The sequence below is a fragment of the Ammospiza nelsoni genome, chromosome 12, assembly GCF_027579445.1.
Source record: "Ammospiza nelsoni isolate bAmmNel1 chromosome 12, bAmmNel1.pri, whole genome shotgun sequence".
NCBI lineage: Eukaryota > Metazoa > Chordata > Aves > Passeriformes > Passerellidae > Ammospiza > Ammospiza nelsoni.
In genome coordinates this window covers 12470181-12487695 of record NC_080644.1, presented here as the reverse complement: position 1 = coordinate 12487695, position 17515 = coordinate 12470181, and the positions used below count along the sequence as shown (strand labels likewise).

At 48.6% G+C, this 17515-nt stretch overlaps 1 protein-coding gene across 1 annotated transcript in view; it reads right to left on the bottom strand.

Moving 5' to 3' along the window:
• Window positions 1-17515, bottom strand: part of TOX2 (TOX high mobility group box family member 2) — a 175064-nt gene that overhangs the window by 92164 nt on the left and 65385 nt on the right. Inside the window, exon 2 of the mRNA XM_059480832.1 lies at window positions 14035-14100. Coding sequence (XP_059336815.1) covers window positions 14035-14100 — 66 coding nt within the window. The remainder of the gene's footprint in view (window positions 1-14034; window positions 14101-17515) is intronic.

The window sequence follows — 17515 nt, the reverse complement described above, 5'->3', positions numbered from 1 at the left end:
TGTAAACATTCACTGTATTGTGTGAAAAGTATCTTTATTACAGCCCACTGGGAATACTGATAAAATTCCCAATCCTAGCCTTTCCTCACTTTTTTTTTTTCTTAGAGCTCACTCTTTTCTCTTACATACCCATTAGTGTCAGTTCAAACATTCTGCGGGCGAGATATGAGAACTTAAAATATATTATTTAACAATCAAGGGTGGAATAAAGACTTGTGAGCAGTAAGATCCTTTCTGCCTTCCCTTTTGGTGCTTTCTATTATAGAAAATGAGGATGGCTATTCCATTTGTCTGCCTTCGTGCTCAGAGTTGATGTAAAAAATCTCATTAGTTTAGTCTGACATATATTCAATACAGTCTATGTACATATTTTTTTTCATTCTATTCTACAGCTGCAAAATGATACTAAATTTCATCAGATTGGAATGAAAACTGTGGTCTTGGAACATTTCCCTTTAAGGGCCTTATATTTATTCAGAATTCATGAATCATTTTCCAGTAATACAACTATAATTATTCTTAAAGTGTTATGTTTGAAGGTTTAATATGAAATCCTTGCAAAAAGCTCTTTTTCACTTTGATAGTTTGTAATCTTCATGGTAATCAGATCAGTTAGCTCCTTCCCACAGCAGCCAGGAAAATACAATTTAATATGAATCTCATACTCTTCACTCATGTTTTAATTAAAGTAATAAAAGCCAAGTCATATTTTGCCCTTTACGGTGTACACAGATGTATAGACCTGAGCTAGACAGCCTCACACCCAGCACTCTGCTCTTGATGGCAGCTGATGGATTTGCTGCTTTGAGATAAGTTTAATTCAGGCTGGCTGATGGTGGTGGCAGTGATGGGTGAGACCCAGCACAGCCCTCGGCAGAACTGTCCAACAGGTGATGGAACATGGGCCAAACGTCCAAACGTGGAGCTTGTGGAGCTGCTGTGACCACCGCCCTTCAGCTGGGTCCTGTGTCACAGCTCAGCTCCCTGGGGAAGCTGCCTACCCTGGTTTTTGGTTCCCACCATGGCTCTGACCAGCCTGGCCTGGTGTGTCACCTGAGAAGGAAGATCTGAGCCTCCTCCCAAAGGAGCAGGAGCACAAGGACTGGTGGTATTCTCTCCCCAGCCAGCTCAGGTCCTCTGTTCCTGATTTTTGGTTCCTACCACGGCTCTGCCCAGCCTGGCCTGGTGTGTCACCTGAGAGGGAAGATCCCAGCCTTCCCCAAACACCCAGTGCAAACAACTAAATAACTATTGAGTGCAATACAACATTCCCCAGAGGAGCGGGAGCACAAGGACTGGTGGCATTCTCTCCCCAGCCAGCTCACGTCCCCTACCCTGCCCAGCCTCATGAGCGAGGGGAGGTCAGAGTGAACAGAGCCTGGCTCTGAGCAGAAGGAGCTGGAGGCTGCACTTGGGATCCACAGCGCTCATCATCCTCCAGGGCCTGACATCATGGAATCCTTCAGGGAGGAAAAGCCTGAATTTAGCCAGTATCATCAAGTCCAACCTTTGACCAATGGCCACCTTGTCCCAATCCCAGAGCACTGAGTGCCACAGTGAGGTGTTCCTTGGACACCTCCAGGGATAGGGACTCCAAACCTCCCTGGGCAGCCCCTGACAATGTCTGACCACCCTTTCAGTGAAGAAATTCCTCCTGAAATCCACTCTAAATCCCCATGGCACAGCATGAGGCCATTTCCTCTTGTTCTATTGATATTTCCTTGGAAGAAGAGCCCAGCCCACACCTGGCTGTCCCCTCCTGTCAGGAGCTGTGCAGAGCCACAAGGTCCCTCCTGAGCCTCCTTTTCTCCAGGCTGAGCCCCTTTCCAACTCCCTCAGCCCCTCCTGGTGCTCCATCCCCTTCCCCAGCTCTGTTCCCATCTCTGGACACTCCAGCCCCTCACTGCCTTTCCCATGAGGGGCCCAGAACAGGGCACAGCACTTGAGGTGCCCCAGCAGAGCCAGCACAGGGGACAGTCACTGTCCTAGTGCTCCTGGCCTCTCAGTTTTGGGTACAGATGTTCTGCTGATGGTCCTGCCCTCATGGGGCTGGAATGGAGCCCAACCCTGCACGTGCCCAGGGCAGCCCCAGAGCTGACACAGAGAGAAGGGCTCATTCTGTCAGAGGGGCTTTCCTCTCTGCCCAGGCCTTCATCCAAATGCTGAAGTGGAAAATAACATTTTCCTGCTGGAAGTGAGTGGCTCCTCAGTTAATCACTGTGTTGTGACAGCAGATCCAAACAGCAGCTCGGGATGGGTCTCTGATGAGGAGGGAAGAGGTAATCAATCAGTTGGGAAAGGAAATCCCAAGAGCAATGGGCTGGGTATTTTCTTCCACACTGCTGCAGCCCACAGAGCTGCATTTCCACAAATAAACAGAGTTTTCCAGAGCAGCTCCCCAGAGGTCCATTAGAGAAGCAAACCACCCTGTGCAGGAGCCAAACCCAGCCCCCCAACAGGACACGGGTGTAGGAGCAACGGGGTCAGGACAGAGGGACAGGAGAGATCTCTGCAGCCAGGGCTGGAACTTGGGGTTTATTGCAAAGGGCCTGGGGGCAGGGCCCTGCTGGGAGCTGCCAGACACAGCTCAGAGCAGGCCCGAGAGAGGGAGAGGTAAAGAGAGAGAAGGCAAGAGCGTGGTAAAAAGGAGAGAGAGAGAAAAAGAGTAAAAGAGAGAGGATGAATACCATAAATCTTCTTCGGTGTTGAATATTCTGATTCTCGCCAACCAATCTAGTACAAGATACAAATCCTACAGCATTTCCATACAGCCTATAAGAATCATTACATTACCACACTGTGTTACATTTTAAACCCTAAAAACTCCTCTTTGGGCCCCTTCTGCCAAGCTGCAGGGTCTGCTCTGAGCCTTGGGCCTGTCTGCAAGCAGAGAGTGTTGTTCCATCAAAAGGGGATCACCTTCAGCTGGCCACACCATTGTTTTCCAGTTGTTCAGTAACTGAGGTATCTCAAAGCTTGCTTTCATTTCAATCTCACTTATAGTTTCCATATTCTCAAAATCTTTTGCCAGGCAATCATATTGATAAAGCTTTCCCGTTTCACCTTCCCCAACGCATGGGAGGAAATCCTTGCTCATCACAGCTCCCTGAGGACAATGGGGCTGCACTGTGAGAGCTCAGCACCAGTCCCTGGCAGGCACAGGGCTCCCTGTCACGCTGTCACAGCAGGAATTCAGGACACACACCGAGAAATCAGCTCAACACAAGGAGCTGCAGGATCCACAGGCACAAACAGCTTGTGGATCAAAGCTCTGGGATTGCCTTTGGCTGCCACCACTCCAGGCCAGCCCAGGAGCAGCAGGAGTGGCCCTGCTGAGTGTTTAAAGCACACATAAAGCACCATATCAACCTGAGAGCTGTGCTTTAAAGGGGGTCTGCACTCTCCAGGGCTGCTCCAGGCTGTCCCCCATGCAGGTCTCACCTGGCCCTGGGCCATGCTGACCACCAAAGACAGTGGCTGTCTTTACACCATGTGCAGTCCCTTTATAGCAGTAAAAGCACATGGGAAATCCTTGATAAAGTGGCACTTTCTTGCCTAAAGCACATCACCTTCCTCTATCATCTGCTGCTCTTTTAGGAGCCATTGGCTTTACAAGCCCAGCAGCATTGCTGGACGGCCAGGCCACGTGTCCTCATGCCACAGGAGCCACCCTGCACTCCAGCAGATCCTGTTCAGTCTGACTGGACCTCAACTGTGCCCCGAGGTGCTCTGTGCTCCCAGTCACTCCATCTCCTTCACCCTCCAGCACAGGAGGCATTCCTGGGGTCTGGGATGTACCTTTCCTGCAGCCCCACTGGTGGGCACGGTGGAATTTCGGCACCAAGAACCACCCATGTCCAATCCTCTATCAGAACTCATCTTGGTACCGGTATTTTCTATGTGGAACCCTTCAGATCAAGATGTAGCAGTTTCTCAGGGGGATGGACATGGTCCTGCTGCTCCTTCTCTGCCACCCCCAGGTTCCCACCACCTCCCCAACTCTGCTGCCTCCACCCCTGGGCCAATCTCCTGCACAGACTGGATTTTATTATCAGTTTTTAAATGTTTCATTGTTTACAGACCTTTTCACTGCAAAAGAAATCCCAGCTCTGGCTGAAAATCCTCAGGGACATTTTGATTCCACATCTCACAGAACAAGGGCTACAGCCAGATGTGCTGCTTTATATAGACACTCTTTTTTGGGTAAAAAACATTCTCTGAGCTGATTCATATCCCAGAAACCCTTGGACAGACACAGGAAAAGACAGGGAAGGGTAGCTGCTGGGGCTGGCTATGGTCTCCAGGGGCCCTTGGAGAGTGGTGGATGCTGTGGCCAGCCCTGAGGCTGTCCAGTGTGGTGTGTGTCCTCCAGTGCCCCTGAGGATCTCCTTCTCCCTCCTGCCTTTGGCCCTAAACCTAAACCTCTCAGCAATCTCTTGATGAAAGATCTGCCCATGAAACCCAACCACCACAACATTTTCAGTGTTTCCCACCCCTACCAGGTGCTCTGTGCCACCTGACAGGTGTCCTCAGCTGTTTGAGATGCTATTTCTTTTTCTTTTTTTCCCCAGAGTGAGTGCAGTAAAAGCAGAGACCATCCTTTTTGGTCTAGGAATGGCTCAATTGCATTAGTTTTTCACTCTTTTGGTGGCTGTTTTTCAAACACCCTATTGCTAAAAACTCAGGAGTCCCTTGAGACCAAGGGTTGAAAATGATGTTCACTCTGCTTGTAATACAAAGGGATTTTTTATTATTATTTTATTTAAACACTATAGCCAGCCTTGAACCAGCAGTAAAGCCTCCTCTTGCTATGACTAAGCTACAGGAATCACTTCCTGACTGCACCTTTCAAACATTTCACTGTCACACAGGGGTTCATGCAAAATTCACGAGCCTGGATCATCAGCTGTAGTTGTGCTCAAGTCCCAGGCCCCTCCTGGAAGGATTTCCATTAGCTGCTGATTATAATAAATGACATGTAACACTCTATTGTTCATTCTAAAATAGCACATGAGATTCTTCCTGAATTGTCTGCTGAGAAAGGCATTTAGGATCTATCAATGTCTCCCCTCTATTTTTTTTTCTTCTCCAGCACAACATATGAAATTATACAGTATTACTCAAAGAACAGCAGGGAGAGAGCAAAAATCTGTATCTTAGCATGGGGGCCTGCAGTGCACACTCCCAAACTCTGTGTAATCCTCTTTAAAACTGAGTCTACACAAACCTCTCTCTTCCCTTCACCAGGGGTCTTTTATACTCCTATATCTGTATGTTCCTGCAGTATTTGCAATGTATCCTTGTCGAGGGAGTGGGGAGCCAGTAATTATTTACTTTCAGGTGTGCTCTGCCCCTGATAGGGCCAATTCCACACTTCAAAAATACAGATTATCTGCAGATTGGAAGAGACCAAGATTCTGCACGGGCACAAGAGAGTAAAGTCCAAAGAGCAGAAGGCAGCTGGAGATTGAGGAGAACCAGAGCTCTCCATGCCTTAAAAAAAGCAGGCCATATTGCCCCTTATTTAACCCCTCACTTACATGTGACTTTCTTTAACACTGCCAAACCTCTGATATCATCTGTTCCTGTGATCAACAGATCAAGACAAAATCAACAGAATATGGAGCCCCCAAACTCTTCCTCCTCAATTATCCACTCAGAGGGTGGTGAAACACTGGCACAGATTGCCCAGAGAAGCTGTGGATGTCCCTGGGAACATCCAAGGCCAGCTTGGACAGGGCCCTGAGCAGCCTGATCTCACTGGGATGTCCCTGCTCCTTGCAGAGGGCTTGAATTAGATGAGTTTCAAGGGTGCCTTCCATCCTAATCCATTCTATGAATGCTAAAACAAGTTTCTTCATGTGCAAAGGATTAATTAGAAACACCAAAGTTTATTAAGGGACTTGAGTGGAAATGGCACAAAGAATAACCTCACCAAAGACTCTGATTTTCTGTGCAGACCTTTCTACAAGACTCAAGAGAAGGACACCCTAAGGAATTGCTCAGCCAAGTTTAATGATCTCCTGGGCTGTTCCTGCCTTTCTTCCCAAGCCATCCCAGGTTTGAGGCAGTGGCTGTGGTGACCATGAGCAGCCTGCTGCACTTTATGGGACAAACAAAGTGCTGGAAGCTCCTCCAAATTCACACATCTGGTAGGCCAGGGACCAACTGCTCGAAGGACATCTCACACCTGAGCAATTGCATGTTGTTGCTTCACTATCAGTGGGGCAGCAACCCCATCACTGATGGACTGAAAACCACCTTGGATTGAAAACCACCTTGGTTCCAGCTCCTGTCCTGGAGAGAGGAGCAAGAATGAGGGCAGGGTGACCCCACACCTTCATTAGCAGCACCCTGTTACCCTCACTCTGCCCAGGGCTTCAGTGCCACCTCAGTCACTGTGCGCTGCCTCTGTGGTCCCCAGCAGGGATGGGGAACCCCTGCACTCACGTGGGTCTGCCCCAGCCCCAGGTTTATTTTATCAAGTGTTGACATTTTGCTGTGATTCAGTCAAGACTGGTGGGAACAACACGTCTGCCAGTATTATGACAAGGTTTGAAGGCATGTTTTATAGCAGAGGCTGCCAAGAGGAGCTCTGTCTCGTCTGGAGCGTTAGCAGAACATGAGGAAGGTATCCATAGCTCCCTACACATCATTAATTTCTAATTATCCTATCTTTGCTTTCTGCATTATCACTTATTTACCAAACAAAGCTTTAGTGGACCTCCCAGTTCCTTATAAGCAGCAAAGGCATTGTTATGTTAAAAGCAATGTTCTAAATGTTATTTATTATTTGATAAACCTCGTGTAACCCTGAATGAGGACATTAAACGGCAAGAACACTACTTCAAAATCCCATTTTAAATAAGTCACCAAGACAGCTGTGCCTTTATAAAACACATTAGGGTGGCACTCAGAGCACATATGGCTCAGGGATATATACAAATTATACAATTTCTGTCATTCGATCAAATAAGAGGGACGTTTTGACCCCAGAAATGAGTCAAATGCAAGTTGTAATTCCAGCCCCAGCAGAGGCCCTGGTGGTAATGGATCCTGACGGCTGATCAAAGAGCCCTGACCATTTGACCCACCAGATCAGTGACTCACTGTATCTATTATGGCTAATACAGGCCCCAGCATGGAGATATACGGAGGCAGGGAGATAAAGGGCAATAGATACAGGAGATAAATGTTGATTTATCCATGTGCAGGCACAGGGGGACACCTGGAGATGGATCCCACGTGGGTGGGAAGGGGCGGCCCTGGCTCACCCCACACTCAGGTTCATCCTGGAGCAGGGCTGCAGACAGATGCTGGGGATGTCTGTGCACATGATAAATATCATCTCTCACAGCTGCATCTCCCTCAAGGTGCCAGCAATGCCCCTGTGCCCTGTCCTGAGTCACACACAGCCAGGGAAAATCCACCTTCTGTTTTACACATATCCATAGAGTCACAGACATCTTTTATGAAAAATCCTTTCCTTAGGATTTATCCTCCTGAGAAGCTGAAAAGCCTCAGGAACAAAATGTAAACATCGATTATTTGCTGCTGTGGAATGCAACAGGTGCATCTGTGATTCGCCCATGTTGGATGTTTGTAGTTAATGGCCAATCACAGTCCAGCTGGCTTGGACAGAGAGCCGAGCCACAAACCTTTGTTATCATTCTTTGCTATTCTATTCTTAGCCAGCCTTCTGATGAAATCCTTTCTTCTATTCTTTTAGTATAGTTTTAATGTGATATATATCATAAAATAATAAATCAGCCTTCTGAAACATGGAGTCAGATCCTCATCTCTTCCCTCAACTTAAGACCCCTGTGAACACCGTCACACCCATAGCCCCCAGAAACACATCCCTGCCCATGGATTGGCTTTCTTGGCAGTGTAAGTGTGAACAGCCCATCCAGGAGTTACCCAGTCTCACCCTAATGCCCAGAGCCCAGATTAAAGCCCCTTGTGCTGCTCTACACATCAGGTGAGGCACTGGATGTCACCTGCAGCAGGTGTCTCACCAGGCTTGGATGAAATCCTGCCTTTTTCTGCCATAGAATCCCAGAATGGATGGATGGATGGATGGATGGGAAAGGACCTCAAAGCTCATCCCATTCTGTCCCTGCCACAGGCAGGGACACCTTCCAGTATCCCAGGTTGCTCCAGGCCCCATCTGACACCTTGTGCAGGCTGCCCTAGAGCAGAGACTGGACAGAGCTAAAGAATAAAGCAGGGATTTATTAAAAGACCTCAATGGATCCACCTTCGGCAGCACAAGAGCCCAGCCAGGGCTGCGCCCAAGATGAACCAAAATGGCCCCAAAATGCACGACCGGGCACGGGGTCTGTCACTGTGATCACTTCTGCTCCATTTGCACCTTGCAGTTCATTGTCCCATTCCAGCTTTAGCCCCTGCAGTCCCACCCTGCTTGTTTTTCTCTCTCCAGCCCACGGTGTTTGTGCTCCTGGGCTGAGATTTGGATCATTTGTCCTTGGTGCCCAGCTGGAGCAGGAATTGTTTTGTCTCCCTGCTCTGTGCACAGAGCTCACCATGCCCTCATATGAAGCTCAGACCCACACACTAAAGCAGCACAGAATCTGAAAAATATAAAAGCTAAACCTGAGGTATCCCCTCCAACCTGGCCTTGGCCACTTCCAGTGATCCAGGGGCAGCCACAACTTCTCCAGGCATCCTCATTTTCCAGCAGTAGAATCCTGGAATGGTTTGGGTTAGACCCAAAGACCATTGAGTTCCACACCCCCACCATGGGCATGGACAACTTCCACTGCCCCAGGCTGCTCAGTGCTGCTGTGCAAACCTGGCAGCCAAGACCTGGCATTTTTGACACACAGATGGGCAGCAGGAGCAACACACAGGAACAGCTTTAGGAGAACTTTGTCAGTTTAACTCTCCTATTTTCAACTGAACTCTCAAATTTTCAACACTTCATAGCAGTGGGTCCTGTCTGTGCCCTCACTTCCAAAAGCAAAGAGCTGATTTTACATTCTCCCTGGCCTGAACAAACCACAGTGGTGCTGAATTGCCTTCCCATGAGGAGTCGCACAAATTAACTTGTTGGGACAAACAACAATGGGCTGGTTGCTCAGCTGGAATAAGCCATGCACTGAAATCTCCTGGGATTAGGCAGAGCACAGGATCCAAACTGCCCAGTGATAAATAAATCAGCTCTTTCCTCCTTCAAGCTGCCTGTTGCACTGCTAACAACCAGAGATAACTTTGGAGGGAGGGGGAAATGCAGAAACACCCCCCTAAAGGCTTTCCATAATTCACTGAGTGGGTGCACACTGAGCAGGCACACAATCACATCCCAAAGCCAGGGAACAGTGGTCCCCAAGGCCATGCCAGGGCCTGGCAGTCCCCACAACTCCATCACATCACCCCCAGCTCCCTGACAAGGCAGCTCCTGCATTTCTTCACCCAGCACAGAGGATGATGATACCTTCTCACAGGCAGAGTTAATCCATGTTTTTAAAGCACCCATGGACTCCTCCTGCAAGTGCAAAATAAAACCAACCTTATTCCTCAACCTTTCCCTCTCCTGGTGTCACTGTCCTTATCACAATGACCTTAATAAATATCTTTTCCCACTGATTTTTCAGGTGTTTTTATTTATATTACCAGCACCATTGCATTTTTACTGATCTTTCAGAGCACTTCATACCTGGGATTCCTTGGGATTTTTCACATTACTTAATTCCTTGCCTTTGTTTGAGGGGGGGGGGGGGGGGGAAGAAAGAAGGAAAATTGACAGGGGTGAGGAATGATGCTCTGCTGACTCCACAAGACACAAGAGATACCTCACTCATCTCGAGGGTCAAATGTCCACAATGGTTTGATCAGATGTCAGCTCGCATTTATACCCTGGCCTCTGCTGGAGGTTGAATTACATTTCACATTTGACTCACTTCTGGGCTCAAATGTCCCTCCTATTTGATGGAACAAGAGGAATTCTTTTCCCCAAGCAGGTTGTGCTGCTGTGAGCTGTCAGTGCTCTCATTATGTTTTAGGCTCCTTTATTTCTGCATTTTGTCCTCAGCTGAATCCAACCCCTCTGGGATGACAAGAGCTGCAGCCATGGCACAAAAGCCATCCCAACAAGCAGGATCAGGGGAAGGAAGAGGGCACCTGGCTTCCATATGTTGTGGATGGTGTTTTGTGGGGGTTTTACACAGGCTTGGGTGTGGGGTTTTGTTTCTCTTTCCCTCAAGCTGGCAGCTAGGCGGGGAATAATGAAAGAGAGGCAGTGTCGCAGACATCTTTTATGGAAAATCCTTTCCTTAGGATTTTTCCTCCTGAGAAGCTGAAAAGCCTCAGGAACAAAATGTAAACATTGATTATTTGCTGCTGTGGAATGCAACAGGTGCATCTGTGATTCGCCCATGTTGTTTGTTTCTAATTAATGGCCAATCACAGCCCAGCTGGCTTGGACAGAGAGCCGAGCCACAAACCTTTGTTATCATTCTTTGCTATTCTATTCTTAGCCAGCCTTCTGATGAAATCCTTTCTTCTATTCTTTTAGTATAGTTTTAATGTGATATATATCATAAAATAATAAATCAGCCTTCTGAAACATGGAGTCAGATCCTCATCTCTTCCCTCATCCAAGAACCCCTGTGAACACTGTCACAAGGCAGGAGGATCCTGATCCTGGCTTGACCACACTCCTGCCATGAGAAACTGCAGAAATCCAGAATGGTTTGGGTTGAAAGGGACCTTAAATTCATCTCATTCCACTCCTGCCATGGCAGGGACAACTTCCACTATCCCAGGCTGCTCCCAGCCCTATCCAGCCTGGCCTTGGGCACTGCCAGGGATCCAGGGGCAGCCACAGCTGCTCTGGGCACCCTGTGCCAGGGCCTGCCCACCCTCACAGGGAACAATTCCTAATTCCCAATCTCCCATCCATCCCTGCCCTCTGGCAGTGGGAGCCATTCCCTGTGTCCTGTCCCTCCATGCCTTGTCCCCAGTCCCTCTCCAGCTCTCCTGGAGCCCCTTTAGCCCTGGAAAGGGCTCTGAGCTCTCCCTGGAACTTCTCCCCTGGGCTGAACAGAACTTCCTTAGGATCAAAAACCAGACAAAGGGCTGAGACAAAGCTGCTGTCAGGGAGCTGCAGGATCCTGATGGAGATAAACCCCAACCCACCAGGCCCATCTGCTGCAGTGTGAGGTTCCAGCCCTGAGTGTGTTCAATTTGCCTTTGTCCTGAAGGAACTCAAGGGCTGTTGGAAGTCCCACATGGGCTATGAAGGAATCTGGTGGTTCAGCAGCCTCTGAGGTGAGATTGTGAAACCCTCCTCCTGCTGTTTAATGTACTCCTTCACGTTACAACAGCTTTAGCAAACAATAAAAACCATCTGGAAGCCCCATTTAAATAACAGAGTTGTGTCATTAGTGCTGTAGTCATGGCTGGGGCTGTAAAACCAGTAAACAAGGGCTGATGTGCAGGTAAATAAAGGGAGATGGTGCACTAAGGAGGGCGAGGAGGAAGCTGCTCCTCATCCTCCTTGGCCAAAGCTCATGCTGGGTGTGAGCCACATCCCTGCAGGGCATGAACTGGGATCCTCACCTTCCCTCCCAGCTGCACTCCTGCCACCCCAGAGGAGGTTCTGGGGGTCACTGCAGCCTCCCATAGAGCCCAGGTGCCCCCAGCTCCCCTCTGAGTGCCCCACACCAGCCAGGGAGGGAGCTGGGGATGCCAAACAATCAAACATCCCCATTTATTGTCCATATCACTCTCTGTGTGCTTTTGCTGGTGGAGAAGGAGCAGCACAGCCCCTGTGCACGAGGCCATCCCTGCAGTGAGGGGTTCCTGCCCTCCTCTGCCCAGGGAAAGAACTTTCCTCCCTCTCCACTCTGCTCCAAAATGGGAAATAGCAAGTAACCAGAGAGCAAATGAAGAGTGAACTCCTCTTGCCCAGGTTACAGGGATCTAAGCTGCTTTGGTTGATCCTTCTCCAGAATCAAACTCAGGACATGATTCCTCCACCACACGGGAATCCCTGCTTTCCTTTGGGAGCCAACCCTTCTCCTTGAGATGCACCAAACCATTCCCAGCCCCACAGCAGCCCTGCTGACCTCCCTCTCATGCTCATCTTGAGGGAGAAGGGATGAGAGAGGTGCTGAGCAGGAAACATCAATGGTTCATGCTGGCCATGGCTCTGCCCAAATCCAGCCTGGTGCTGCAGGCACATCATGGCCAGGGGCTGGGGCTGCTCCCTGTGCCAGCACTGCCAGCCCTTCCCATGGAATCCTGGCACTGCCAGCCCTTCCCATGGAATCCTGGCACTGCCAGCCCTCCCCATGAAATCCTGGCACTGCCAGCCCTTCCCATGAAACCCTGGCACTGCCAGCCCTTCCCATGGAATCCTGGCACTGCCAGCCCTCCCCATGAAACCCTGGCACTGCCAGCCCTTCCCATGGAATCCTGGCACTGCCAGCCCTTCCCATGAAACCCTGGCACTGCCAGCCCTTCCCATGGAATCCTGGCACTGCCAGCCCTCCCCATGAAATTCTGAGCTGCTGTTTGAACACTTTTGAGAGTGTATGAGCACACCTTCACCGCAGTTATTGCAATGGGATATGCTAACCTAGCATGGAGATGGGATTTTTTCAGTGAAATAAGGAATGAATCACTGCAACTCAAAGAATTCATTCTGGTATGTGAACCCACAGGTGCACTCGGCAGCAAAGATCACCCAAAAGAAGCTGTTGCTAAAATTCCTACTGGAGCATCAATGTGATATAAAAATCAACTTCCATCCTTGGGCGGTTTTGAAGGCAAGGTATCACAACAACTGCCCTGTGATCATCCACAACACCTGGCTCTGCACATTTGGGGACACAGGGCTGACCCCTGCATGGGGCACTCAGGGATCACCCCATTCTTTCCCATATTTACTAACCCTCTGGCAATTCCTGGCTCTAATGATCACCCCCACGCTGTTGTTGGTTGAACACATATTTGTTTCTGCTGAATCACTCGGCAGCACAAAGTTTGCTGTTCCTTCCCCACCCTGGAATTCCTCTTCATGCAAGAACAGCCTCTCCCCACGCCACAGTGGGGACACCTGCCAGAGCCAGAGCAGGAACAGCTCTCCTGAGCCGTGAGCCAATGCCCTGCCCTGCTCCAAGGAGGCAAACCGCAGGATTTCATCCCATTCCCAGTGTAACATGGACAGAGTTTAACCCCTGCTGCCATTGGAGCACCACAGTGATGTCTCAAACCCCAGGCACTCTGTGGGGCTGGGTCTGTGGTCAACAAAACAGCCCAAACAACCAAAACTGGGATTCTGGGATGTGTCAGAAGGAACTGCCACCTTCCCTCCAAAGGCTGCATGTGATGAGATGCTTTGTGCTGAGGGTCAGCACCTCTAACCATGCCAGGCCACCCCTCTCATCTCCAGGTCAGGGGGACAGAAAAGCATGTGCTGAAGTCCTCCTGTCCCAGCAAGACCTAAATATGAACTTTACAGAATCACAGAACTGGGTTGGAAGATCACCTTAAAGATGATGTTCCAGCCCATACACAGGTTTAGGACCCCACTCCATGTTTTTTCCATGTGTATCCAAGCCCAGAGAAGCCTCAGGAACCTGCAAGACATGAACACTTCTATTCTGGTCCCCCACACGTGGGTTTCTAGCTCCAAAACAGGAACCCTTGGATTTCTTTTTCTCCCCTGTTAATCTATTTAGCTACAGGAAATACTCCACATGAGGGAAGGAGACACCTGAACTGCACACAATACTTGGAAACTTCACTGTGGCCAGAAACACCCAAATGCACCTTCATTTGGAGTTGGGGATGCTGAGGCAAAGCTTTTCAGCAGAGTGGAATGGGGTTGGGCTGGGAATGGGCTCCAGATGGAAATGCATCCCAACCCCTCCACCAAGTGCTTCATCTGGGCTCTGACCTCCTCCATGGACACTCCTGATGTCCCAGGAGGGCAGATTCACAAACAGCTCCTGGAATTTATGCTTTGGTCCCCTAAAAACCTCACCCCAGCAAAACAGCTCTTACCTGATTGGCTGATAGAAACTCCTGGGTGTTGTCGTTCATCCCCATGTACATGTTCTCCCCATCAAACTAGAAAGGCAAAAGAAAGAGTTAATAAAATGCCATCTGCACACCATGCTGCTGCGCATCCCAAATACCTTCCTGGCTCTTCACATCAAGAGCCAGAATTCCCAGAGGAATACCCTGAGCTGCTGTTTGAACACTTTTGAGAGTGTATGAGCACACCTTCACCGCAGTTATTGCAATGGGATATGCTAACCTAGCATGGAGATGGGATTTTTTCAGTGAAATAAGGAATTAATCACTCCAATTCAAAGAAATAATTCCAATGTGTGAACCCACAGATGCACCCTGCAGCAAAGATCACCCAAAAGAAACTGTTGCTAAAATTCCTACTGGAGCATCAATGTGATGTAAAAAACCAACTTCCATCAGTGGAAATGTCCAGACTTGGACAGGTCACATTCAATCCTCTTACAGACATCAACACTAAGCAAAGCTCCTGCAACAATGCAGAATCACTCTGGAGCTGTGGAAGAGGTTTCACAGTGACTTCTGTGAGCCAGAGAGAAGTTTGATAGGAGGATCCATGTTTACCCCTGAAAAAATTTCCTACCAAGGATCCATGTTTACCACTGAAAGAATTTTCTATCAAGGATCCATGTTTAACCCTGAAAGAATTTTCTACCATATATTTTCCACCAAGACACCAGGAAAGAAAGAAGGATAAATAAGAGAAACCTGCAACTCCCTATTACAATGAGCACTTTGACTTTCTTGACCAATGAGTAAAGTGTAAACGTAGGAGTTTTGTAAGAATGGATAAAAAGATGCTAAAATGAAACCAGGTTTGAAGTCTGCTGAAAATGGAGTTGCTTTGGATTGAGACCATCTCAACCATGACATGGGGCATTCAGGAGGGGTCTCTGTGCCCAGCCTGACACATCCATCCCCTCTTCTCCTGTTTTCCTGCATGCCCTGCCAGGACTCTGCTCCATGGCTGGGTGGGCTTGGGGCTGCCCAGCCCATCCTCCTGTGTCCCTCCCCAGCTGTTAATCCACTTATCAGGCCACAAAACACCCATGGAGAGCTACAACTCCTCTCACTAATTAGCAGCAATGGGAGCTTTTCACTTACTCAGATTCCAAAGGAAGGAAAAAAAAACCTCCAGGATTGTGCCCCAGTACAGCTGGGGCAGGCCTCAAGGCTGAGTTCACAAATTAATTATGGCAATAAAAACGGGCTGAGCCATAAAACACTCCCGAGAGGAGGGTGGAGGTACCAGCTGTGAGTGACACCTTGCACTGAACAAGGGGAAGAGCCAGCCCTCCTGCCCTTAGCAGCAGGATGATGAATTGGAGATTGTTCACCCCTCACCTGTCCTCCCACTCTATGATATGAAACTGCTTCCAGTTATGCCTTAACAGAAATTGGCCATATTAAGAGCAATAAAAGCGAAATCTAAATAAAACCAGGTGAAGATTTTGGAGCCTGAGCCTAGACAATTAATTATGCTTCCATTTCTCAGAGTGCTACAGGATTAGCTATTAAAGGCAGCAGAGTTAGTAAAGCCAAGTGGGGGTAACACGGCTCTGCTTGGCCTCAGACACCCTCTAATTGCCAAACTGTCCTCTGGCACAGAAAACCAATTAAAAGCTGTAACATTGGAGCAGGTATTGTGACATTCATTAAGTAATACCAGCAGCAGCAGCTGCAGCAGGTGGGAGAGGATTCCTGTGCAACTGCTGCATCCTGTGAGATCCACCAGTGAGGCAGGAGCTGTGGGACAAACAATTTCCTCAGAAGGCAGCTGGGTACCATGCAATTTAACCTGGATTTCCCTCTACCTGGCAGGTGATCACTGGCACAGCCAGCTCTTGGCAGCTGGAGCTTCCAGGAACACAGATTAGCTCTAGAGCCTAAATACTCTCTGACCCCACCTCAATACCCTCTACAGCCTAAATACCCTCTAGCCCTACCTCAATGCCCTCTGGTTACACCTCAATACCCTTTGAAATTCCCACCAGACCCACCTGGGCTGGCAGCAGAGGTGCCACAGGCTGGTGGAGAATCACAGAATCTCCAGGGTTGGAAAAGCCCTCTGGGATCATTGAGTCCAACATTCCCCAGCACTGCCAAGGCCACAACTCAGTGATGTCCCCAAGTGCCACATCACCTCTCACAGATCTCTCCAGGGACAGTGACTTCAGCACTGCTCTGGGTTACCTGTTCCAGCACCTGGCCACTGTTCCAGTGAAGGAATGTTCCCTATTATCTAATCTAAACCTGCCCTGATTCCTCTCATTCTACCCCTTGTTTCCCATAAGAAGACACCAACCCACACCTGGCCACCACCTTTTTCTCCAGGAAAAAAAAATTACCTTGAAAATTACATTTAGCAAACCAAAAGTATCATTCAGTAGGGAGGCCCAGAGCAGGACAAACTCTCCCCTGTCTCCACATCCTTCTGTTTGTTAGAATATATTTTTTTATGGTTTTTTACTGTTCCTCTACCTCCATTCCACAATTCTTTTTGCCCTTGATGCCTTCATAACAACTGTAATGAATCCTGCCTTCAAAATTACTGTTTCTCTGATTTCCAGGCTGAGCAGCGAGCCTGAAAATCAAGCCTCAAAATGCAATGGGAACTTTGGAATTTCCCCACTGCTGATTGGATTTTTTCCCCCTCTCCTCCAGGCTGTGAAGGTGCAAACAAATTTATTAGAATTTCTCCCATCAGGATATTTTTTCAATTAGATGTTTGCCAGTTATGCAGCAGCCAGGTAGAGCAGATAAGTAATGTTCTCTCCCTCTTCTCATTATTGTTTTGCTACAGAATGCACTTCAAAACAATCAACCCCATCATACTGGGTAGATTTATGATAGAAAGAGAAATTTTAATATTTCCCCTTGGTTATAAATACCTCCTCCCTTTTTCTCCTTCACTCCAGCTCCTGTTCAAACCTGGATAGAGCCATTCATCACCATCCTTACCCCAAAAGCCAGCCTACACTGAATGATGAGGCAGGGATCATTTTCAAGTCCTAATTCAAAAGAAACATCCTCTTGTGCAGTTGTCTTAATCACTTTATCACTTTTGCTCTGTTGCAATTAGTTAATTTTATTATTTTTTGGTTAATAGGAGCAGCCTATTAAACAAATCAGTGGCTGTGGCCGATTCTCTCCTGCATGGAATGAGCACAAAGCCAGGGAGGGAAGGGCAAAGAAAAGAGGGAAATAAAAAGGGGGAAGTGAAAGGGAAAGGGTGAGAGAGAAGGGAAAGTGCCCCAAATTCCACCAATTCTGGCAACAAAGTCCAATGGACACCACTGAACTGCCTTGGTGTGCAGGTGACAGAGCTCCAGGCAGGATTCCATCTGTGCCACAGGAGGAGGCGTTGCCTGGCACTGGATGGGGACAGGGATGCTGCCAGCCCCATTCAGAGAGGGAATCCAAGCACATCAGGGTGATGGAGAGCAAGCCG